The 26382-nt window shown below is 39.9% G+C and overlaps 1 protein-coding gene across 8 annotated transcripts in view; it reads left to right on the top strand.

The window, feature by feature from the left end:
- Positions 1-21318, top strand: part of cita (citron rho-interacting serine/threonine kinase a) — a 52746-nt gene extending 31428 nt beyond the window's left edge. For 2 of the 8 annotated variants that reach the window (XM_012870699.3, XM_036151200.1), the window contains 19 exons: positions 563-724; positions 3085-3108; positions 3547-3684; positions 5228-5408; positions 5477-5568; positions 5708-5812; positions 7381-7550; positions 7932-7976; positions 10411-10491; positions 10613-10748; positions 12135-12274; positions 12399-12491; positions 12584-12692; positions 12838-12966; positions 13843-13923; positions 14026-14104; positions 16091-16273; positions 17068-17455; positions 19456-19479. In XM_012870699.3, coding sequence (XP_012726153.2) covers positions 563-724; positions 3085-3108; positions 3547-3684; positions 5228-5408; positions 5477-5568; positions 5708-5812; positions 7381-7550; positions 7932-7976; positions 10411-10491; positions 10613-10748; positions 12135-12274; positions 12399-12491; positions 12584-12692; positions 12838-12966; positions 13843-13923; positions 14026-14104; positions 16091-16273; positions 17068-17455; positions 19456-19479 — 2360 coding nt within the window. Of the gene's footprint in view, positions 1-562; positions 725-3084; positions 3109-3546; positions 3685-5227; positions 5409-5476; positions 5569-5707; positions 5813-7380; positions 7551-7931; positions 7977-10410; positions 10492-10612; positions 10749-12134; positions 12275-12398; positions 12492-12583; positions 12693-12837; positions 12967-13842; positions 13924-14025; positions 14105-16090; positions 16274-17067; positions 17456-19455 lie in introns of all 8 variants that reach the window. The other 6 variants (XM_021320569.2, XM_012870702.3, XM_012870704.3 and 3 more) reach the window with 4 other exon arrangements.
- Positions 21319-26382: the final 5064 nt, after the last annotated feature.

Below are 26382 nucleotides of genomic sequence, written 5' to 3'. Positions count from 1 at the left end.
ACCGCTACTGGTAGTAATAATTGTAAATTAATAAATATTAACACAAAATTATTGCAAAATGGTTCTTATTTTCTTCTTTACTTTCTGCTACTTCTGCTCTCATTTTCATTCTCCTCCCGTTCTTCTTCTTGCTCTCATTAATGGTATGAAATGATTGCAATAAATTAAGAAACAATCAATATGATATAATTATGGCATACAAGACAAGTTTTTGTTTTCCATTCAAACACTTTAACAGATAATTAAGCGAATGGTACATTTTTAAACTGTAGAAACATCTATGTGTAGGATAACTGGTCCAATGTTTTCTGTAGCGACCCCTTAAATCTGAATTTCCTAAAGGATGGATATTTTTATTACTCTATTGGTGTTTGTTTTAGCTTAAATTAACTTCCTAATGCACCCTTTAACATCTTTTAACAGATACTTTGGTAGCATTTTTGCTCCGTTTCAAAAGCCAAATTAGGTCTAAGAAGGCTTATTTGAAAAGTTTTCCTAATTTCTTTTAGAACTGGACTCAGATATTGTCCTAATCTTGTTGCATTTGCACCGGGTGATTCAGCGGCTCATTTCAAAGCCCAGGAACACGTGGCGCCCTCCACACCGGCCCAGGCTCGACACCAGATCCTCATGTCGGCCATCGTCAAATCTCCGGAGCATCAGCCGAACCCCAGCAGCCTGCTCAACCCCTCCACTCGCTGCAAAGAGACCTCCACACCTGAAGGTTGGCCAGACGAAACTCAACTCGCTAACATAAGAATAAACACCCGAGCAAATGTGTTGATCCCTTATTCAGTGTAAAGATGAAGCGTGGATTTCTCGTCCTGAGGTTAACACGTTTCTGCTCGCTGTCGCATTCGACCTGATGCCGACAAGTGGACTGTTTGGTCACCTCCGTTGTCCGTGTCCTGTGTTTTACGTGTTCTCTCAATGGCCGTCTTCACAAAGCAAGAATATCAGATGAAAACAAGATGAATAACTAAAATAAGGCTCACTTCTAAATGAATCATTATCAGATTTTATTAACTAGTTATCCATCAATCTTTTATAATTTGTTTTATTTTTTGCTGTATTTCATGACATAAAGCAGCAGTGAATTATTAAGGTAATATACATACCAATCATCGATTTGTGAATTAGATATGCACCAATTGATCATTTCAGTTTTCCCAGCTCTAAAATATGTAATAAAAATGTAGTTTTCTGTTAATTAAATGAACCAAAACTATGACCTTTCAGCATTTCTGATCTACAACAGCATGTTCTGAGATGCGCTTTGCTGCTTTACCTAAGGAGCTACTTTCCGATTTTTTTTTTTTTTTTAAAGAAACATATCTGATCCCCCCCTGCAGTCAGTTTTTAGCGTTTCTTTTAATTGTCATAATCTTTTTTTAAATTAACAAGTGAAAAATAGATATTTACTAGGAATGGGCGATATGTTATCGTGTGTGACATACTGGCAAAGAAATTCCCCGTGGTAATAATTTTTCATCCCGTGATAAAAACGTTAAATTCCCACCGCCTATACTGTCCGTTCCACACCTTCAGTCTAACTCGCGTGCAGCCAACCACTGATGCCAACTCAGCGACTTTGTCGCTAGATTTAGCGAGTTTTCAGACCGCTCTAGCAACAAATCTGGAGACTGGCGACAACACGTAAAAGCATCGATTGCTCTGCAGTTTACTGTGTTTAGCGAGCACTAAGTGCTGCTGAGAGATCTGCCCCTCCCACCTCCTTTCTGAAGTCAGAGCTTCGTCCCACTGCAGCCTGCTGGAGGAGAGCCGCTCCACTGCGTGTTCACATTTCAAATGAATCACGTGAAAAGCTGGCGCTGATTCTGCCCCAGTCTACAAAGCGGGATGTTAATATTATAATTTTTTCACTGAACCATCTTTGCACTAAAATAAATCTCTGCTTGAAGAGAGAGAGCATTAAAATGCTCAGGCTGTGGCTGCGTTTTTCTTTTTTAGCTGGTCACGTCAGATCTGGATAACTAGCGAAACTTTCTTTTCATAATTGCTTTTTTTTCGTGGTAATATCAAGACTTTACTCTCATATCATTACTGCTTTATTATGGCAAATTTATGACTTTTTTCTCCTAATCAACATGTTTCAGTAGGGCCCAAGCTATTCACCTTTGGTTTGCACAAAATGAATTTACGTAGTGTGGGTTAGGGCAAAGCATGTGAAGTAATGAAATTGCTTCATGAAGTTCGTTAGTAGCTCTAAACCACTTTTTCCGCTTGTTAACGTTGGTATTCATCTCTCCTTCAGCCTCAATCTCATGCTCACATATGCAAATCAGGCAATGTCAGATTTCTTTTTTAACATCACTTATTGTTACTATGATAAAACCTAGAAATTAGTATATGTTTTTTAGTCCATGTCGCCCATCCCTACTACACATACTTTCCAGATATTTTTAAATGTATGTTTCCGAATTTGCTCCCCCGCTTTTAAACATTTTCAAAAGTCAATAGTTAAAGACACATGATTTTAGTACATGGATGAGAATAAACTTGTAATTTCTTAATTATCTGTGGGAAAACAACCTGCTCTCTTTTTTTTTCTTTTTTTTTTTAAAATGAAAACATTGTGAACTTGTCGCAATCTCAATCTGCAAATTAGAATGCAAAGAAATCTAAAATTTAGATTGGCCATAAAAAGCCTGGCCACGTTTTTTTTTTTTATATATATAATCCAGGCTTGCTTCTTAAAGTCAAAACACATTATTGATGCGGCTATCGCCATGGAAACTGAACCGCTCCTGCTTATACGCTAGCCATGTCGCAGGTTGAGTGAATCCCAGCTCCAAGTGGAAACAGCTCAACAATCGCCTAATAAGCTTTGTGGGGAAACTATCAGATCAATGTAAAGGAATCGTGCGCTGAGTGGGAGAAACGCCTTTCGTCATCAAACATCTGAGGCTCCACAACCTGTAGGAAAGCAGGTTGAAGGTGTTGCTCTTGCTTTGTGATGCAGGCTCCTGGCGTCCGTGTGTGTGTGTGTGTGTTTTTCCGCTTGCATTTAGCTCTTGTTAGACCACTTTCTTCTTTGTGTCTCTTTCCTTTTGCTCCTCACAGAAAAGAGGAGGGTCACGTTTGAAAGTAAGTTAGCCACCATCAAACACCTGAGCTCAGCCATCTCTCGTATGCCTGCATGCTGTACGGTGTGGAAGCTCCTCATTATGTGTTCATCCGTCTTACTGTCTCAACTTGACCAAAGACTGCTTTCTTCCTTGAGTCGTGATCTAAACAGAAATATTGTAGGATGGGTAGCTTTTCGCTCAGAACCATTTTGACACATTTCATGCTTACTAGCATGTGCAATGGGGATTTATTTGGACTGTTTTAAGGCCCTGGTACGCTCATTTCTGTCAAATTCTCCAAGTCCATTATCTAAAATGCCTTATAATGCTTGAAAGTAACTCATCTGATCAATCCTTGCTGACCCGAGCAGTTATTTATATCCTAACAAAATATGAATGTACCGTTTTTCCCTCATTTTAGTAACTATCTATTTCTGCACCCCTTTTTTCTTTGCAGAATTTGGGCGGCGCGTGAAGGAAAGAATGCACCACAACATTCCTCATCGTTTCACGGTTGGCCTCAACATGAGGGCTGCCAAATGTGCCGTCTGCCTGGACACTGTTCACTTTGGAAGGCAGGCTGCCACTTGTTTAGGTCTGTATCGTGCTTTTTCAGCGGCACAGATGGAACATAAAAATATTTCACAGGACACTTTATTGGCAAGAAATAACCAAAAACAAAAAAAAGATACTGAAGTCATTCTGGTAAAGCAGCCTTCAAACGGATTAATCTGGCTCGTCGCTTCCTGGGCAGGATTATCGCTCACTGTTATCGTCTTAGAAAGTTGATTGATCGGTTGCTGGTTTAGCCCACCCATCGGAGTGAATATTTTGGGCTTTTAATGATGCATCGAGCAAATGTTTAAACACATTTGCAGAAAAACCACAAGTGTAGCCATTAGCAAGCCTCTGGCGCACATTTCCAGTAATTTTGTCTCCTCAGCTGTTCATATGCATTTGGTGTCATTGTCCTGCTAAAACACCCAATGGTGTTCAGGTTTCAGTAGTTATTGATTTAAGATGAGGCTGAAGAATTTGGAGGCAGTCCTCCATCTTAATTATTGGTACCACCAGTACCACCACCATTAAGCTTTGTACTAGATGGGCTGTTCTGAGGTCTGAAAGCGTTTAACTCCTTTGAACATACCTATTGTTATTGTGGCAATAAAGCTTAGACTTTTGTCTTTTCTGATCATAAAACTTTTCCCTCCTGGGGTAAAGGGACGTTTTGCCCAGTCTGTGGACCCACAGTTCAAGTTGATTTAAAACTGGCTTCACTGTAGACTCTGACAATGAAGTTCAAGCTTCCAGTTTATTATTCACATCAGTTTCTTGTTAGGGCTGGACAATTAATCACATTTGCAATATGATTACAATTTTAAAAGATGCAATTTCCAAATTGCAGAGGTTTGCAATTTTTGCCTATGTAACAATAAATCAATCAGACACGTCCTTTAGGCGTCGGTAATGTTTGAAGTGGGGTTGCCTCCACATGAAATGGATGAGAGTTGTAGCAGTGAGATAATCAAATTGAATTACTTGTTTTAGAGTTTGTACAATCTTTTTTTTTTTTTTTTACCAGAAACTTTCAGGAATCTCACCACAGCATTAAATAGCGATCAAACTGTTTAATACATAGACTTGTTTGTTGGTTGCACTTTATGTTCAACAAGGTTTGATGTACGTGGACAATGCAGAGAGAAGTCTAAATTAAATCGCAATTATGGTTGAAATGTATCGCAATTTAGATTTTTGCCAAAATCGTACAGCCATATTTGTTATTATCTGAGAACGATGGAGAGTTGAAATTTAGCCTCAGTTGGGTTTTCTAACAGGACGGTGTTTCTTTAACGGATGTCAAAACTTGTTTATGGCTCACATTTTGGGAACGGCCCCAACTTAAACCCAAATTTACATCCTGTGTTTGAAAGGCCAGGAAACCATACACTTCAAATCAGAATCCACCAAACGGTCCAACTTAACCCAGTTCTTGCTCAGCTCTGCTAAATACGAAGACAGCTCTTGTGTTCATCTTTAGGTTTGCTAAATGTTACTTTCTCTCACATACCGGTGCGACATGTAAATGATGATGCACATAGTAAATCACTCCTAATAGTGTCAATTGTGTTAAACTGCAGAGTGCCACACCCTGTGCCATCCCAAGTGTTCCCCGTGTCTGCCGGCCACCTGCGGTCTGCCCGCCGAGTACGCCACTCACTTCTCCGAGGCTCTGTGCAGAGAAAAGGCAAACTCTCCTGCTTTGCAAATGAAGGAGGCCACTGGCCATGTTCGCTTGGAAGGATGGATGAAGCAGCCCAGGTAGTAGCCTTTCTAAACGTTTTATACGACACTAATAATAGTTTTAACATCCACGTTTCATTGCATAGAAATGGCAAACGGGGACAGCAAGGATGGGAGAGGAAATATGTGATTCTGGATGGAACAAAATTATCAGTCTATGACACTGAGCCCACAGAAGGTCAGTACTGGCTGTTTTCCCATGCTTTTCATTTTTAAAGAAAGATAAATGTGTTGTAATGAAATCTTGGAGTAATTTAAGTTCAGATGTTCATTCGTGTACAGATGACATTAAAGCCCAGCTGTTTATCTTTCTCTAGACTCTCTGAAGGCTGAGGAGGAGTTTGAGCTGTGTTTACCTGATGGGGAGGTGACTGTTCATGGAGCTGTTGGTGCCTCTGAGCTCATCAACACAGCCAAGTCAGGTACAGGAGACCACTTCTCAAGATGATGAAAGACTTGGAGCTTGTCATCTTCTGGCTTCCATGTTTGTTTTTTTCTAAACATATTCATGAAAAAAATTAGGTCACCCTAAAACACTGCCTGCCCAAAAAAAAGTCACCACCTGGATTTACCTAAGCAATTAGGTACAAGCCTCCTATTGATTAATTACTGCCTGGGTAATTATGTTTCAGCTGGCAACAAGTTATTTAACCCCAACTGGTGAAATGAGTTGCTTCTCATTTCTTAAACATGTGGAACGACACATCCCGTGGTCGTGGAAAAGATGTCAGTCTGGTTCAGAAGGGTCAAATCATTGGCAGGCATCAAGCAGAGAAAAACATCCAAGGAGATTGCAGAAACTACCAAAATTGGGTTAAGATCTGTCCAAGGCATTATTAAAAACTGTAAGGATAGTGGGAACCAATCATCTTTGAGAAAAAAAATCCTGAATGACCATTATAGGCGATCACTTAAACTTTGGCGAAATCAAATCAAAGAAAAACAGAACTTCTCCAGGCTATGATTAATAGTGAAAGTAAGAGCGTTTCCACACACACAATGTGAAGGGAACTGAAGGGATTGGGGGACTCTACCATCATCAATGCAAAATCTTGGTGAAACATTAATGCAACACTGGGTGGAAATAAATCTTGTGACATTGCAGAAGCTTATCGAAACAATGCCACAGCAAATGCATGCCATAATCAAAGATAAAGGCGGTCCAACAACATATTAGTGACCTTTTGTTTTTGGTGGAGTTTTTTTTTTTTTTGGCCAAGCAGTGTAACTATTTTGTTTTAGTTTTTTCCCCCAAAAAAATGCTCAAATATCGATTCTTAATCTTTTTATATGTGGAAAATAAAGTGATTCAGTGACAGCTGATCACTAAAATGTGCTTTTGCTTAACTCACTAAAAAACACTGTCGACTAAAGTCTAACTTGGTCACAAAAAAAAAAGTTAGAACAACTACCTGCCCCCTAATGGCTAGTTCTACCCTTTTTGGTGAAATTCACCTTAGTTAGACTTTTCTTGTAGCCACATGTCGGTGACATTGGTCTGAGGAAAGTTGGCCCCACCATAAACTCAAATGTGTCAATGGATTTCTTACATGTACAAATTGCTTCAAGGATCCAAAGCTGCATCAGCTCATATTTATTTTTTATTTTTTTACAAATAAAAAAAATGCACACGATACATGGTACAATCAGGGTTCCTCCTTCCCTACCTTTCATGCCCACCTCCTACATAAACTGGTGGAAACCTTTTTCAAAAATGCTAAATAAGGATGTTTTAACAATTTACTCCTGACATGATTCATCTGTGTGATTTTTAGCCATTTTCAGCAAAAATAAATATGGAGGCTACCCATTTATTGATATTTTATTCCTGAACAGAATGGGATTTGTTACATTTTACCAATTTTTTAAAGGTCTTCCGTTATATTCCTTGAGTTTCTCAGTATTGTTAGAATTCATAATAGATATATTGATTGTGTATTATTATTTATTTTGTTTTGAATTCTGGTATGTGTTTTTGTGCCGACCCCAGACATCCCGTATGTGTTAAAGCTAGAATCCCACCCCCACACCACATGCTGGCCGGGCCAGTGCCTCTACTTCATGGCTCCCAGCTTCCCCGACAAGCAGCGCTGGGTGGCGGTGCTGGAGTCTGTTGTGGTCGGAAGCCGTGGGTCTAAAGACAGAGCGGAGGCTGAGGCGGTGAGTATCAATAAAAATACTCATACATCATTTTCAGGTTTTGTCATGTTCAGCGTGTAATTATTTTTGTAAACATGATGTATGAAAGCAGCCTAATACAGGATTAGTTTCAAACTGCACCCAAAAGCTTTTAGTCTAGCTTGGGGCTATGATGGGGGAGGTAAATAAAGATGCATTTTATTCCTCATCAGCCAGCATCTTTACGTCTTTTTTTTTTCTCTCCTCCTTCTCTTTCTCTCTCTGCATGTTTTCAATATCTTCATCCTGTACTTATTTGTTGTCTTTCTTGATGTGAATAAATTGTTTGTATGTGTGTAATTGTGTGTGTGTGTGTGTGTCCGTATATCTCCATTCAACTCGGTGATGTGAATCATGTTATAGGCAGGCGTTTCTAAAAGACAGAAGAACCTATCGCCTCTGGTTCAGGTACAGTAAGCGGCTGCACGAACGCTTGGTGCTTCAGTCGTCCGTCCGGCTGGGCATGTGTTAGCTGTCCCCAACTATGCTTAAACCTGTGTGCACGATAGTTCAGGCCAGCACAGTCTAGGCTCGATCAGGAGAGCTGCCCTCTGAAACGGCAGCAGTCAGTCCTGCAGACGTTTTCACCAATGTGTTTAAAAGACATTAATGCATGGACACGAACATGCTGCTGCAGACATGACTTGGTGTTCTATGCTGTCTTGCATGCTCCTGCAAAGCTCTGTGCTTAAGCCCTTTTCAGTGAATCTTGACATGATCTCAGTTTTGGCAACAGCAGACATCATGGGCTGGTACTTGTGCTCCTTTCTTTCTGTTCTGAGACATTTTGTTTCTTCCCATCTTCTGCTTTTTTTGTTTTTTTTTTAATGCTAGGTTTTCTCCAACCCGTGTCAGCTTTTCCCTAAAAATTATACCTAGGCTCTACCTCCTCTCTGTATAAACACATTACATTTATTACTTTCTAACCTTCAGTAACACAAACTGTAACATTTAAAAGTTGCTTTTCTTTTCCTGCTCTAACCAACAGGACTCTGCAAACTAATTTGTAATGAGAGGTTTTACAGTTTGCTGATTTATTGGCTTATTGAAAACAACATGTTGGGTTAAGGACCTTCGCTCAGAACAGTTTAGTTTGTACACAGATGATGCATTTGACTTGGTTAAATGCTATATGCTAATTAAAAGCTACAAAACTAGAGACATAAGCAGGTATTGTATTATTTTAAATCCAGATCTCATAGCTGTGCTGTTAAAATAGATGAGACTACAGATGCACCAATCAGAACTTCATGGACGATTTCTGATCTCTAGTTTTTGTAAAGCTCTGGTCTGCCGATGTTGTGTCCAGTTCTGATTTCCCGTAGAGAACTAAGAAATATAAGGACAATATTCAGAATATTTCAGCATGTTGGTGGCTAGATTTACTAAAATAACACTGTGCATATTCTGGAGAGTGCGTCGACTTTGCTTGCTGTAAAGCTGCTGTGGGAAGCTTAGAGAAAACAGAGTACAAAGCCTGAAAATGTGAACAAGCACACCTTACAGGTCCTTTCCCCTCGCTCTCTGTTATGCTGCAGCCCTCCCTCCACAGCTCCTCCCCCACATGGAGCCTGCCGTGCTGCACCTGTGTTTGCTTGTCTTTGTTTTCCAAGCAGGTGCGACTCAAGAAGTCGACAGTTTTCCTATAAGACCAGTTGTTGCTCGGCCATTTCTCCGCACAGCTGCGGCCCAACGGCATTATTATGCTTGAAAGACTATAGCGCTGTGCGGGGGATGGGTTGTGAGCAGGGAGTAACCCAAGAGTGAATGAGCCCGCTAACAACCAATCAGAGCCAGACATTCCTCCTACTCTGATTGGTGGTTTCTGACCGGGAGCAGTGCATTTCTACAAATGGCAGTAGGACCACTGGGAGGAACCAGAGGAGCTTGATGTTTTTCACAGATTATCTCTCATATTTGACTAACAGGAAATAGTGACAGTTTTAACAATTATGTACAGAATTCATTTATACAAAAGTTACCAACTGCAGCTTTAACTAGGATTTCCAAAACCTTTCCAAATCCTCCCTTACAGACAGAAGTTGAAAGCTCAAAAGGACAAAACAGAGAAACTTAGCAGTACTTTGTTTAACCTTCCTGGTATCCACTAAAGGTTTAATGCTCTCTCACTCTCCTACAGCCTAAATAACTTACGGACAGGTCTACAAATACAATTAAAAATGCAGTTTCCCTACCAATTCGTAGTTTTTACATTTTTTTCATTTTTAAAGACCTCACTGAAACAAAAAAATCGCAATATTTGTATCTTAACACGATAGAAACTTTCACACTGTTTTTGTTGTTGGTGCAGCTTGGTATCTCTTACATATTGTGTGTTTTTCCTCATGATTTGGTCACTGGTCAAGCTTTAAATAAAAGGTTTGACATCTCATCAAGACTTGCAAATACACAATAATCCTTGTCTCACTCCCGCCTCAACCGTTAGAGAAGCAGCGCAGCACGTATTGGCCAATCACGTTGCAGTATTATGGTTGCATGTGGGACATACAGCTGTGACGAAAGCAAGAGCTACCGAGCTCACAGCTGTACCAAAATAAACACGGCTGCGCTGAAGACTGGATTTATAACTAAGTTACACGAATTACACAAATAAAATGTCTACAAAGCTAGAAATCCAATTAACTGGAGGTATGACATATTGTGATTCATACATCCCCCCTATATGTGAATTACACCTGGCTACGTTGGCGCTTCACTAATTTATTTGTTTGTGAAAAGCTCTCTGGCTGCTGGCTGCTCTCTCACTATACTTGCCTCTGATTGAACAAACATGCAGATTTTTTTTCATCTTTCTATTGCTCTTTGTTTGTTGTCTTTCTAGAAACTTCTGGGCAACTCGCTGCTGAAACTGGAGGGGGACGACCGTTTGGACATCAACTGCACTCTACCTCTCACCGACCAGGTAGAGCAAAGCCAGCAAAGTGACGGAGCTAGCCTATCCATGCTTGTGGTTAGGCAGTCTGCTTCACTGCTAGCTTTTTTTTTTCCTTTTCTCACATCCCTCTCCTCGTGTTTTCCTGCAGATTGTCCTAGTTGGCTCTGAGGAGGGTTTGTATGCTCTCAACGTCATAAAGAACTCTTTGACCCACATTCCTGGACTGGCTTCAGTGTTTCAGATCCAGATCCTGAGGGAGCTCGATAAGCTGCTTATGATCACCGGTACGACTTTTGCACTATATCATAAAAAAAATACACAGTTTTCATGCCTTCTATATAAATACTTATAGCAACAGTTGCTCTTATTGCAGGAAAAATAATGTAACACACAGACTTTAAATGTTATTTGTACTTATTCTGATACGTAGGTTTAGCAAAAATATAGAAAACACATGTACTTAATTTAGCGTTAATTTGTGGTGGTTTTCAAGTGTCTTTTATGGACAATAAGCCTTCCAGAATTTATCTGTAGTTAGACCAATATAACAGGCTGATATAAGCTGGTTAAGTAGTCTAGCTGTCTGCTCTGGTGGGCTACCTACAGACAGCTGCTAACCAAAATGCCCTTCAGTGTGCCAACTACCAACTTTTAAATAGTATATTATTAATATACATATATCTGCATTATGACAGTCTGTGTTTTTTCTCGCTGAAAAGTTTCCCGGTTGTTGTTGTTGTTTTTTTTGAGTCTTTGATGTGAGTGGGGGGAGGATGTAGAAGCCGTCTTTCAGCCAGCTGACCGTCTAGTTCACAGCAGGAGGCGCTTTGTAGTCTCTAGGTTCCACATGACCAGAGGAAACTCGTCACCCAGTCAATTCCTCTCTTATTTTATTAATAGGACTTCAAAGCTTTTCACTGGCATGATGGAAATGTTTAGAGATTTACAAACCATAACTTTTTTTAATCATTTAGCATAGCAGGTAGCCTAATCTTAAAATCCATACAATTATTCATTTTACTTGTGTGTTAAATATGTTAATTATGCATTTATAGATGGGTCCTGTAATACTGTATTGATTATTTTTTTATTCTTTGACAGTTTTACTGTCTCCAGTGACTCTAAAGAGGCTTGCAGGAAACTGAGCTAGCTTGTAGGGATGCACTGTTAGGAAAATCTGGCCAGTATCAATATTAGTGTTGCTGATGTGGCCCATAACCAATATTCACTGCTATTATATATTTCTCCACTTATTCGACACCGTGAGAAAATGACCATAAAATGACCATATTGCCAACCCTCCCAGAACACACACACACACACACACACACACACACACACGACAACAAGATGCAAACAAACATTGGTCTTTTATATAGGTTTTTCTTAAGGGACAGATATCTTTATGTTAAAAAAAAAAAAAGAATAACAACGGCTGCTATTGATGTCAATGCCGACACATTGTTCATCCTTTAGTAACTCGCTTAAAATATTCAGCAAATTAAGTATAATTTTAAGTTATTTGCCTAAATGATTGCTTCATAGATGTTGGTCTCAAAGGTATATAAAGGTCTTAACAGCATTAAGTTTAACTTGCTAAGGCCTGATATGCGGACAGTGGCTCGTATATATGTTATTAGCACGGTCTGGTTGATTTTTTTTTTTTATAGGGGAGGAGAGAGCGCTGTGTTTGGTGGAGATCAAGAAGGTGAAGCAGTCTTTGTCGCAGTCGCATCTCCCCGCTCAGCCGGACCTCAACCCTTTTATCTTTGAAACGGTGAAGGGATGCCACCTGTTCTCCTCCGGAAAGGTGAGCCCGTTTTGCTGCTCCTACAGAGCTAAACCCCGGTGGACTTGTCATCCAGAGACGGCTAACGAGCCGATCCACACAGTAACAACACAGCGCTGTACTCACCTCTGTCCTGTCTTCACAGATCGATAACGGACTCTGCATCTGCGCCGCTATGCCCAACAAGATTACAATCCTGCGGCATAACGAGAGCCTCAACAAGTTCTGCATAAGAAAGGTGAGCGAGCAGTGTGGAGGACGTGCTCTGCTAGAGCTCTAACGTGCCGAATTAAAGGACGTTTTTCATCCAACGTGCGTCTGTGTTTGCAGGAGATTGAGACATCGGAGCCGTGCAGCTGTATTCACTTCACTGGGTACAGCATCATCATCGGCACAAATAAGTTCTATGAGATCGAGATGAAGCAGTACGTGCTGGAAGGTATGCATCAAAACGTAGACAGTTTTTTCTTTTTTTTTCTTCATGAGCAGGTGGTTTCACGCAAACGTTGGCAGCCGAGCGGTTCTGCTGCACCCGAATGACCTCAATAATTCAGGGATTTCTTTTTCTTTCTTTTTCCCTGCAGAGTTCTTGGATAAAAACGACGTAACGCTAGCTTCAGCTGTCTTCGCCGCGTCCTCCCACAGCTTCCCCATCTCCATCATCCAAGTCACCACAGCCCCCCAGAAGGACGAATACCTGCTCTGTTTCCACGGTTAGGCATTTATTCATGTGGTTTAGGGCTGAACGATTTTGTAAAATAATCTAATTGCGATTTTTTTTCTTAATATTTCTTAACATTGTGATTAATGGGATTTTTTTTTTCCAGTTTAATTTTTTATGTGTTTCAAAATATATACAAACAACAAATCAATTTGTTTCCTCGCCATGTGGATTAGTTGCTAAAAGACCCACAGCATCTAAACTCTGAGCAGTAATGATTGCGTTCTGCCTACGATATATTTCAATCAAAGTTGCAATTTTGACTTTTCTCCGCATTAACCACAAGCAACAAAAATGGCCTCTAAATAAAGATGTTTGTAAACAAGGACTATTTTAAATATGAACTTTTAATGTTTCTATTGATCAGAATATTATTCAAGAGAACAGCTTTTAATTTAATTGGACATCAATCCTTGTTGAAGATAAAGGGCAAAGTCCAACCAACAAGCAAGTCTATGTATTGAACTGATTGACCTGTACATAATGCTATGTATGATTATATAAACTCTAAAACAAGTAATAAAATTAGATTATCTCACTGCTGCAACTGTCTTCCCTTCCATGTGGAGGCAAACCCACTTTAAACATTTTACCGACACCTAATGGACATGTCTAATTCCCTAATTGTTACATAGCCAAAAATTGCTGACCTCTGCAATTTGGAAATTGCGTTATTTTATATCACAATTATATTGAAAATGCGATTAATTGTTCAGCCCTAATGTGGTTAAACATGTCGAGCAGCTCCACCGCTGATCTGCAGTCAGTCCTTCCAGCGCTTTCCTTTAGAACCCAATGCATTTTTGCATGTTTTATGCTTTCTCTCCCCGTCGTTCTGGTTTTTAAAGGCTGGTATTTTGCCTTGCAGAGTTTGGCGTGTTCGTTGATTCATACGGCCGCAGAAGTAGAACAGATGATATCAAATGGAGCCGTCTGCCTCTCTCGTTTGGTAAGTGTCGACCAGCTTATTGTGTTACTCTCTTATTGATTGTGTTTGTTTTTAAAGGATAATAACACAGTAATGATGATGGATGTCATGTTGGTTTTTCAGCCTACAGAGAGCCCTACCTGTTTGTGACCTACTTTAACTCTTTGGATGTTATTGAAATTCAGGGACACGCTGCTCTGGGGTAAGATTTATTCTATTGTTTGTTTTTGGGGTTTGTTGATGAATTGTTTGCTGTTTTGCCTTGAAAATTATTTTGTCTTTACTTTATCTTAAAGTTTGTCATGTTTCATTAACCAACACTAGTGTATTTTATTGGGTTTATATATGTTAGAGCATTACAAGCTAATGCAGAACTGTGAAGTGGAAGGAAAATGGTTTCCATTTTCTTCCCCCCACAAATTAAAATCTGAAAAGTGTGGCAGGTGTTGATTTTCTGTGATAGACAAAGAGTCTGGACCCCGCCTCACAGGAGACTTTAGCACTTCTGCTGAGGCTCTTCATAAATTTGACCTAACATTACATTGACATTAGCAATGATTTATGTAGAGAGGCTGGTTTTGGCAGGCCTTTTATTTAAACATGGGCATTGGAAAGAAAATATAGAAATTGTTCTGTTCTTTTATGCCATTAGCCAAAAGTTTAAGGGTTCTCAAATTTCACAATAAAACAAAAAACAACCAAAACTAAGAATTTAATCTGTTTTGCTGGTCCAGACAAATTGGATCGGCGTTCTTTAAATTGCGAAGGTTAGTTTGCCAAACAAAAAGTAGTGCATAGTTGTGAAGGGGAAGGAATCGCACTCCCTAATGTGCACACTTATACAAAGATAGGCAGATCCAACCTGGGTTTAGTGCCTTGCTCAGGGGTGCATCAGGAGGAAGCTGGAATCAGGCTCATAATTTTCAGATTGCAACACAGCTGCTCCTCCCACTGAGGCACAGTTGCTCTACTGGAACTGGTGTTATCCATGTTTCTTCAAAATTGTTGTAGAAGAGCAAGAAGGATTTTTCCTGTAGCTCTAATCTAAAGAGGCCTCTGAATGAAGACGCTGTTGTTGTATGACAGTCTGATGAAGAGGATGCTCTGAGTTTAACAATCTTCAGCTTTTTGAGGTCTCTGGGTCTTCGCTGCTGCCCCAACAGATGATGGCAGAAAAGATCACAATCTCCACAACAGACGTACAGAAGATCTGCAGCATCTTGCTGCAAACACTGAAAGACTTACGCTTCCTCAAGAAGTACAATCTGCTCCGTCCCTTTTTCTAGACTGTTGCACTTTCTGTCCAAATGATGCATTATATAAAACATTTTTACGAATAAAAGCAAAAGCGTGGTGAAACTCTGAGCCGGTCTGCCAGAAAAAGCAATTAAAGAAATCCAACCCAATCCACTTTATATAGCACAGTGTTAACAAACACAAGGTTTCCAAAGTGCTGCACAACAAAATAAAACATGCTGAATATATAACATGATAAAAACACAATAAAAGATGAAGTAGAAAACGAAACGCAGTTAAATTAAATTAAAAATAGAAATAAAAGGCACTGCCTGCGCACAATGAAAAATATGCATAGAAATCAACACTATATGGCAGGGGTCAGCAACCTTTACAACCCGCAGAGCCATTTTTGCCCTCGGTCCAGCTAAACTTATTTTGTTTAGAGCCACAAAAGTTACACATCTCTTTGAAACAAGAGCTTTTTTGTTTTTATATTTTTCTACAGAAAATTAGTTTACTTTTTTTTTTTATTAAAGATCAACAGTTATTATTTAACCAACAGTATTTTTATGTTTAGGTTTAATGCATTTTCTTCAATTGGACATTTGATTTTTATAGCAAATGGCATCAAAATGATGAAAAAGCAACCTATTGACAAAATGATACTTCATTTATCTATCGTAAAATATTCTATAGACTATTAGTTTCTTTCTTTCTGGAAATGTTATGCATATATTGCAGAACTTGCAATTTTTTAAATTACCTTTACATTTAGAAACATTTTTTTTTCACCTCGCATTTTTGGTCTAAGTTTTTAAGAGCCAAAGCTGAAAGTGTAAAGAGCCTCATGCGGCTCTAGAGCCACAGGTTGCAGACCCCTGTTATATGGTAATAAAAAAAAATGTGAAAAAGTCAGTGTGGAAATACTTTTGCCTTGCTTTTTCTTTAGGTCACCATCGTACGCACACTTGGACATCCCAAACCCACGTTACCTTGGCCCAGCCATCTCCTCCGGGGCCATCTATTTGGCCTCATCCTACCAGAACAAACTGCGGGTTATTTGCTGCAAAGGCAACCTGGTGCAGAGTCAGGAGGGCGGAGGAGACCTGCAGCGCAACGGCTCCGGGCGCAGGTAAGAACCACAGCTTCCCCGGCTTCACCGGCTCACACTCCCCTGCACTCATGTCTTTTATTTCAGCATCACTCTAGCGACACGTCATCCTTTTAATTTCAGCTCATTTGGTGTTTTGTTCTGTGAGGCGTTATCCGTTGTGGAAACAAATGAGAGGAATTAGATTCCTGCACATTCATTACCAGATGCGATTAGCAGCTCAGAGCAACTTTAGAGCAGTCAGAGATTTCCACTCCCACCGTCCCGCGTGTCGTGTATGTGGTGCTGACGGGTCACCGGGCTTTTCCGGCGCTGCAGGGCACAGGTGCTGTTCACACGTGGTGATGGGTAAAATAAGGGTTTTAAACTTGTGAGAAAATTAATGTTTTCTTTTGTTTTGCAGGAAAGGGAGTGCATTTTTTATCTGTAATAAATCTTAAATATTTTTCCCTTTTTTTAAAAAAAAAAAAATGCCTTCTGTGAATAATAAATGAGAAACTACAGAATAAAGATGTTTCTTTTTGCTGTGACTAGTGTAAAACTTCATTAACGGTTTCTCTCTTTTGTTGTCAACCGCTCGCTTGACTTCAATTTAGCAGACTAAATGGAGTTGATCGGTTCAGTCACCTCTAATCACAAATAACAACACACTTGTCAACCGATTCAATTAGCGCGAGTGTGAATCCCATCCCCCTCTGCCCGCATCCTCTGAGCAAGCCGACTCCTGCAGCGCCAAGCAAAGCCCGCGACCCGTTTTTTTTAAATATCTCTTATCGAGTGATTTGACTTTACGCCCGGGTTCTTCCCTACCACAGCCCGAACAAGCGTGGGCCGCCCTCCTACAACGAGCACATCTCTAAAAGGCTCGCCGCCAATCCCCTGGTGCACGGCGAGCCCGGCACCCCCCACCGCTACAGAGAGGCTCGCACAGAGTTTCGGCGAGACAAGTCTCCCAGCCGCCCGCTGGAGAGAGAGAAGTCCCCCGGCAGGATGCTGGAGAGCCGGATAGTGGGATCTCCCGGCAGGGCCATGGCCGACCCCAGGTTGGAGCGTTCCCCAGGCCGGGCCATGGGGGACCCCCGCATGGACCGCTCCCCTGGCCGCATGATGGACGTTCGGCGGGAGCGATCCCCCGGGAGGTTCGAGGAGCGTCAGAGACTTCACACCGGGTCCGGGCGCACGCCCATAAACCCTGTTAACAAGGTTTGTCCTCGTTTGCTTGCATTAAGGTTTAGAACAGGGGTGTCAAACTCATTGTGGTTTAGGAGCCGCATACAGCTTAATCTGATGTCAAGAGGGCCACATGAGTAGAACTACATAAATAGAACTAATAAAAGTGGGCTTGTTGTTGATTTTTATATTAAGTTAATTTCACTTTTACACAATAAATTATGAATAACCTCAGCGTTTTTAAGAAAAGTATGTGCAATTTCAACAATACTTTTACTCAGTTAAACATTTACTTGTGCATTATGCATAAGAACTGATCACAGTGATTATACAATCTTGAAAAACATTTATTCACATTTTTTGGAACTTAAAAACACCGTCCTCCATGACAATATACATCAAACAGATAAAAATTAAGAAATTATTTAAAATCAAATTTCCACATCTGAAGCTCAGTGCTACCATCTGCTGATTAAAACACAGCGCCCCTCGTGGACAATATAGAAACTGCAGATTTTCAATAAACGAAAATCATGTTTTTTTCAATAATTGTTTTATCATTCTCTTCCTTTTATCTCCTCTTTCTTTCACCTTTTCTTTTTTTTCTTCTTGTTTTTCCTTTCCTCCCCTACTTTCACATTGTAGTGTCCATATCATTTGAGATATTCCCTACATGAATCATAATAAAACTATTCACATTCATAAATCAAGCGGAGCACTATGGCAAAAGCAGTACTGCTCCACTTGTAAAAGTCAAATCTGACTCGCGGGCCGTATGTTTGACACCCCTGGTTTAGAAGGTTTGATTCCTGACGTGCTTTTCTAATGTGTGTCAAACAAAACGTACAGCACCACAATTATGTAAGGGTCCCAAAGTGGTGATCTTTTTTTCTGATGCCATGTTGTCGTGCAGCTTTACCAGCAAGAGACCTTTAACTAAACTTTTCACAGGCAAATGACTTAATAACTATAATGCTGCCAAAGAATCGTTGGATTATTAAATTATGTATTAGTTACAGTTATGTTTAGTGCTTTGTGAATGTATTGATACCCCTTAAAACATGTCCCACTTTTATTAGGCAGTTATTGTGAACTAGAAGGAAAATGGTTTTCAGTTCTTCAAAAAACATTTTACCAATTAAAATCGGTACCATGTTGCAATAACGCTATAGATGGCTATAAATAGTTTAGATATGCTATTAATCTGTAAACACATTCTAAGTCATCCATAGTTGTTTATTATGTATTAATTAAGGGTAAGCAAGAGGCAAAGTGAGCCTAATCTGTTCAACTATACATTTCATCAAGAGTTGCTTAAATTAAACATTTCAAAATAAGTTAGTCTAAGTCAGATTTGCCTCTTGCTCACCTTTTACAGATTAATGACATATCTATAAACTATTAGTCATCTATAAGGGGAGCATTATTGTGGTACCTATAAAATCTAAAAACTAGTCTGTCCCTTTGACTGAATACTGAAGAGTCTCCTTTGGACAAATTAATAGGGTGTGTCTGTGACCATTTTCAAGTCTTGCCACCAATTCTCAATTAGATTCAGGTCTTTACTTTGACTAGGCCATTTCAGCTCAGGAATATGCTTTGATTCAAACCCTTCACCTGGAGCTCTGGCTTCATGTTGAGGGTCTTTTTTTCCTGCTGGAAGGACAATCTCTGTCTCCGTCTCATGTCTTTGGCAGTCAGTGTTTAGTTACGTCCATCTTCCCATCAACTCCGATTAGCTTCAACGTCCCTCCTAATAGAAATGTATCCCCATGGCCCAACATTTAATTAGCTTTTTTAGTGGCCATAATACTAAAGCTGTGGATAAACTGAGAAAGGACAGGAAAAGGGTCAAAACTAAGAGTAAATATCATTATTTCAGTTTTACTGATGTTTTGTAACCCTAGTCTGTCGCATAAAGACTCCCAAAAATATATTGGAGTTTGTGTGTGCAATATTAAATACTTCTACTGCAATGCTCCATATTCTAGCATTAAAATGCTAAATTGTCCATTTTTGACTTTGTCCTGCAGGTGTGGGACCAATCATCTGTGTAAGGATGTGTGGAGCCACATCATGGAAGCAGAAATTCATCTTTTTCACAGAACCAGTGAGAAAGCTGCAGACCCGTGTTGAAACACTGCCTAAACTCAAACACCTACACAGAAAAAACCACCTGTAGACGTCGGATAACGGAGGTAGAGAAAATAAAGAGACGTACTTCAGAGTAGGCTTATATTTTCACTGAAGAAGAAACGAAACGTCATAGAAACCGCACGAACGTGGGTTTTTACGACGTTTTAAGCACACGTTGATATTTTGAGATGTGGGTGTTCACATTGAGACTGGACTCGGTGGGTTTTGCTACCTTCAGATACCTTCACGCCCTACTTTCTACAACACAAGCACAGTCACAGGAAGTTTACCTTAGAGTCGGTCGGTCGGTCGCCGCCAGTGACGAGCGGCTTAAGCTGCTTAAAACCCAACACTGTTAAACGTGGCTCCTCCCGTTCCTCCTCACACTCCGCGTAGCTACAGGTCAGGCCAGACGTGTAGCAGCTCCCCTCCGGCGCCACACACCATCGGCTAATTACAATCGTCCTCAGCTCGGTCGGCTGTCCGCGCCTGACACATTGAGGGGAAAAGTCGAGCATCCGAACCAGCCTCCCTGCGGAACCACACCCTGGATCGCTGTCCGCCCTCCCACTAAAAAAAAAAAATGCACTACTCACACCCCACCCCACCCCAGCAGCGATGGAGCAGTACCTTTCTAATCCTTCAGAACACAAATCTGAGTGTAAATAGATGAGACATAATTTTATATACATATATTCTGAGAGGGAATTTCAAGGCTGGAAAAGCCACGTCTATTTTTGTTAAAGAACAAAGTGATAAAAGTGTCCTCTTGAATGTCCGACGAGTATTCTTTTAACACGTCCCAACGCGTCTTTATCAAGTGAGTGATTGTATCTGGATCCAACCTGTGTATGCACTTCCATCTGTCAAAAAAGGGAAAAACGTAGTACCGAATCATGTGAAGGAATGAAAAAAAAAATGATAATAAAAAAAGGAAAAGGATCATGTTTGGAGTTTAAAACATTTGGTATCTGAGCATTTCTTTTTGTACAGTGTTCCTTACTGTTGTATATAAGCTGAAAAACGTTCAAAACGAAGATGGAAATATGATTTTTGTTTCTCTCCCGAGTCGTGAATGGCATGGAAATGTAAATCTGACACGGACCGGAGTGTCGTCTTCTGCTTCTGCCTCACCCAGTCCCACGATCCCGCAGCAAAGCACGTAAATATTAACTACCTGGTGTCAACTATCTGCTCAGTGAAGTCATGTGACGATGACTAAATCCTACCCGTTTTTTTTTTAGTTTTAAAATTTGATTTCCATTCGTGGCGAGTTGAGACATCCAGTTCACTCAGAAAATTTGCCAAAAGAAATTTATCTGTCAGGTTATTTTTTTTTTTTTTTTTCAGCCATGGTTCTTGAATGTAAGCAGATGGGATACCTCACTTGAACTCGCCCGGGTTTTCTCTCAGCAGTAAGGAGCTCGGTTTAAGGATAATTCAGTCATTTTTTGTTTTTTACTCCTTTACAAACCTTCCTGAATGTATTAAAGTCAAGAAGATGGAGCTGATTTTACCAGTATTAAAAAAAAAAAGCAACAGATTGCACACATGTTCAGCTGGTCTCTGTAGGACTCTGTACAAAAGGGTTGCCCATCTATTTTTATTTTTCTATTTTATCACCTTTATCCTTTACGTTATCCTGATCATAATGCTCTCATGCTGGATATGATATTGATGTCTGCTAACAAATGTTTAATTAGCGTTTTCCTGTAGAGATTTTGTCACAGAATATTAAATATTATAACCATCGTCTTTCACCTCTGCTTTGTACTGTGTTCTTTGTGTTTAGCTGGTATGGGTTCCTTCACAGGCACATTAGAAGCCAAACGCATGGAAGCAACGTCAGATTTATACAAACACAGCAAGTCTTTGATTGGTTTACTTTGGTTCAAAATAAATGAACATTACATAAAGAATAAATACTGCTGTAATTATTAGGTGGGTGATTTTTTTTCTTAGGCACTTGACCTGGGATTTTTCCTATTTGGGGACTTTAGTTCCATACCCAATGATAAATTAAGGAACATCATGCATAATAATAATAAAACTAGTCTGCTCATACTAGAAATCAATCCTTAGCCAAGTTAAAGTTGCTTCAAAACTTTTGGTCTGTGGTGTAGATCTATAAATTAGATTAACATCTGAAATTGATTTATTTTAATAATTTAATACATGGATTTAAACACTATTTCTGTTTGTGGTGGTTGATCTGTGGCTTACAGTTGATCAAAACCCCCAAATTAGTCTCTCACAACTTTTGAATACTGCGTAAAGCTAAATGTAAAATGTGCGACACACACGCCTTACATAACGTTATGGCGCTCATAACGATCTGCTGAGTTGACCGTTGTCCAGCTGACAGTCAATAATTTCCCAATTTTTGGACCAGTAAAGTAAATTTTTCCTTCCACCTTTAATTTTATCACCACCCTCCACAACAAATGGTAAAGAAGGCTTTTGTAAAATAAGCTGGATGTTCTGAGTGCTGTTTATATAAGTATATTAAGTAAGTATATTCTGTTATTTAAGTATATCAATGGAAAGTTGAGCGGAAAGGAAAAAATGTGGTTGAGAAAGAGGCACAAGCAGCAGACACACTGTGGGAATTGTGAAGGAAGCTTCAAAGAATCAAAGTTGCTTATTGTCCAAAGTGAGCACAGGCATCTAGCAGTTCATGCTTCCCCCTGCTGACGGGTTTTATAGAGACGCTGATTTCAGGCAAACTGGGCTGATCTAAACTCCCGTAGAGTATCTGAGTTATTGTTTAGAGGAAGATGAGCAAAAGTCTGTTGTTCATGACGTCGAGCATCCTGACACCGAAGCAGAACCATGGGCTTATCGTCTAGACGCCATGATGCAGTAATACATGCATAAGGAGTACATTTTTTTTTTTTAGTAGGCTATTTCTGTGATAAAATAGTTTTTAATTGTCAAAATTTAAATGTCCCTTTTCAACAATGGTCAGATTTATTGCCATTTACCTGTGTTTTTCTAAAGAAGACCAAAGTGGCCCTCGTTTCCCTCTCACTTGTGCCTCCAGACTCTTGAAGACAGCCGGTGAAAAGGCCATTTGTCTGGGGCCCATTGTGCTCCGGAGGCCGGCCTATTTTTAGCCGTCCAGCATTCAGCCGACGTGACAATAGCTTGCCATTTCAGCCCCGGTAGCTGCAGCGGATGCTCGGATTCCAAGAGCTACAGAAGAAGAGTTTCAACAAACCCCATGTGTCTCCCAGGTTGACAACAGCATCTCTAAATCTGACTTCCTTGTACGCGTCGTCACGATGTGCGATGATGCCGTTTGGCTCCTGCTGGACGTTTTCCTCCTTTTTAGAAGCGCGATCGACGGCGGGACGCCTTTCAGCGCCTCGCCTTATTTAGGCCGTGCACCTGTGGCCTCACCTCCTGACCCCGGCCCACTTATCTCGTTTTCACGCGCCGACGCTTTTCTTGACCCGGCGGAGCCTCAAGTGACACCGGATGACTTGTTAATGATGCACTGAGACGTGGCACATTGTAAGGATGTGTTCAGTGTCAAGCCGTGTCGCCCTTTAGTGGGTCGCGCCTGCTGCCGATGACATCCTCCAGCTTTGTTTCAAATGCTCTGCAATGCTAACCACAGTGTTGCCTTAGGATGAGGGCTGCTGACAGCTTATGATCGCTTCCCCTTGGTTCTTATTTGTACACCATTTACTGTTGTCAGATTTATGGATGTAAAGCATGGATTCATTGCCACCTTTCCGATAAATCTGTTAAATTATTTTTTTTTTATTAGGCAATTAACATTGACATGAAAAAAGACTCTCATAGAGGATGGCAAAATGTACATAAACAATGAAGATTAATTACAATACAAAAGTGCAAATACAAAACAACAGGGGATTTATGTCAAGACAACTATTGAAATCAAAAATAGGAGACATTGGAATATAAACAACAAAAACGGTAGGTCCAATTAGAATAGCAAAAGTTGGGAGAGGTCAAAACTCAATTTTTTGGCATGTCTGTCTTTTTTTTTATCTTTTTAAGAGATGAAAAAAAGGTTTTAAAGACATTGATAAACCAATGAAAGGAGGGTTTAGCATTTCTCCATTTAGCACAATGGATATGATATTTACCCAACAGCAGGATGATGTTAATAGTGTCAGAAACAGGCAAAGGAAGATGGTCCATATAAAAAAAAGACATCATATAATGTAAATGGGGGCACATCATTAATTTTCAGAGCAAACCAATCTTATATCTCATTCCAGAACTGTTGTGTAGTAGGACATTGGTAAAACAGATGTTCAAGAGTTTCACTGTTATTATTACAAAAGGAACATTGATCCACCTCAAAACCAAATCTTTTAAAAAAAAAAAAATCTGCCACAGGATAAATTTTGTTTATGACTTTAAAGTGAGTTTCTTTAACTTTAGGTAAAATGGGCCATTTAACAAATTTTGAGAAGGCTTTATCAAGCGTTTCTGGACTAACAGCAATTTCTCCCTTCCGAATAAATCTATCATAATCATGAAATTTTCTGGCTTTGAAAAAACTACTAATTAATTTATTATTGCATTTTTATCAAGCAGATTGCATCTGTTAAATTCTTAGTCGTGGTAAAATAGCAATCAGCGCATATTAAAGCTACTAGCAAAACCTGTTTTTTGGGTGGGTTTTTTTGTTTGTTTTTTTAAGATATAGTAGTTTGTCACCTATACACGAACATGTCACAATTAGTCTTTCATTTGGTTTTGCTATTTTGTCTAAAATTATTTCACCAATCTAAAATGTCCCCTTCCAAACACAAGATTCAAAGCGCAGATGCCTCTGGTGACATCACGTTAGGCACGAGACAACCAATCAGAGTCCTTTTGAGTACACGCATCACCATTTTTCTTATTTTATCTCCTCTCGGAACGTCTAAATGGGTGCTGGTCATTGTGCATCTTTTTTGCTTTTTCCTGCTTTAAATTGTAGCAACTTTTTTTTTTTTTTTAGGGTTTAAAAGTGATGGTCACTACGCCGGGATCTTTAGCACCAATCGTTGTCAGTTCATCGTCCGCTCATCAGAGTCAAGCTCCGCCTCGAAGTTGTAAGGCTAAATCTCTTCCAGTTAAAATGCGTCAAAATCTCTCAGGTTTCCTGTCGGCCATAGTTGGTCAGCGTGATTCTTGTGATGTCGTCAACCCAAATATGCACAAAGTAGAATTAGGGGTATCTTTCTTCAGTGCGCTTTCTAAAACAATATCTCTGTGTGACATGCTTAACTCCCCAGCTGTGTTGTTGGTGTTTGGTTTATGAAAACAAAATACATGGGAAGCACGTCGTGTCACACAATTACATGACTTTGTTAGAGCAGAAAGGGAAGCCAAGCACCAGTGATGTGAAATGCGAGCAAGTATGGCTCTAACTAAGTCCCGACAGGTCAGTAAATCACACGTAATGAGCTGCTGATTTTCAGGCGCTCTCGTCCCTTTTCTCCATAGGGGAACAAAAAATAACAATTATCAGTGTTTGTACCAGTATATCAAATTAGGGGTTGATTATGATATTGTTGGTGAGAGTCCATGACTTTCTAGGTCTAATTGTTATCACAAAGGCACACAGGCTTTATCACGCCTAAAGTTGTCAGAACATTAATTATAAGTAGATCTTTGAAGCCTAGACTCTCATTTTAGTTTCTCTTTGAACATTTTTTCCCCACCTCTGAATTTAGCTCATAGTGTCTGACATTGTTCAAACTAATGAAGTTTTTTTTTTTTTTTTTTAGAAAATATGTTCAAGCCAAGCTTTTAAATGAGGTTGGTGCAGCAGAAATATTGTTCAAATCACATCACCACACACAATGAAATGAGAATTTCTCTGGGATCCATAACGTTAGTGAGAAAACCTATTAAATAGATAATAGAAAACAACAGATTAAACATAAAATATTGCAATAACGTAAACTATGTAATCTTAGCGGCAGCTCGGCTTTTAGACAGCTTGAGGCAGAAAGCTCTGCAGGAGTCTGGAGGTTGGGCTTTTGATGTTACTGTGCGGCTCGTCTAATTGCAGCAGTTCATTAAGAGTGCGAGGAGTCGTGTTCCTGCAGCATCTCTCAAACCGAGTGTGGACACTCCTTTGACCCTTTTAGCTCCCCTCACTGTTCTCCGCAGGGCCCACTAGTCTGCGAAATTGCAGCTGCACTGCCGTAGTTGATGGGTTACTTTTGAGTCTGAATACCACATATTTTATCAAGTTTTACTAATCATATCAGTCCTGTACTGCATTGGGTTGAGGCAGGTTTGTTTTAAATTTCAGCTAGTTTGCCTAAGACTCGCAGTTTTAAAACTGCAGCACAACTATCACTGGTGGCACTAGAGAAAATGTTGCCGTTAATTATTTACAAGTTGAATGCAAATTTACTGTGATGTAGTCCTAATAAGTGCCAAGAGCCAAAAAAGATTAGCTTTCCATCTTTATTAAACTTCCCAAGAACAACCCAGTAAGTGGTTTTGAGGGCTGCTGTAAACCAGGAGTCTGTGCTGGTAGATCTGAGGTGGGTCTAGTAAGGACATTGAACTGTCCAGCTGAACATAACAAAGGTCAGTGACAAGTCTACCTGCTATTAACAATACAAGTTAAATCCAACATGTTTCTCAGCATTTCTCTCTTTAAACACACTAGCAATGTGTACAATGAAGGAGTGTGCGTTTTACAATTTGTATCGGCAGGGTTTGTAGGCGGCCATATTGGATTTTGTCACCAGGGTTGGGGGAACAGTTTTTCCAATCGTATATTTCAACCACTCATGCAGTAAAACTTTCTTTTATTACTTTGGTTTTCTTTCATGACA

Source organism: Fundulus heteroclitus, chromosome 20 (assembly GCF_011125445.2).
Source record: "Fundulus heteroclitus isolate FHET01 chromosome 20, MU-UCD_Fhet_4.1, whole genome shotgun sequence".
NCBI classification, from domain to species: Eukaryota; Metazoa; Chordata; class Actinopteri; order Cyprinodontiformes; family Fundulidae; genus Fundulus; species Fundulus heteroclitus.
Note: the sequence above shows the minus strand (reverse complement) of the source record. Positions and strands in the feature narration are given on the sequence as shown.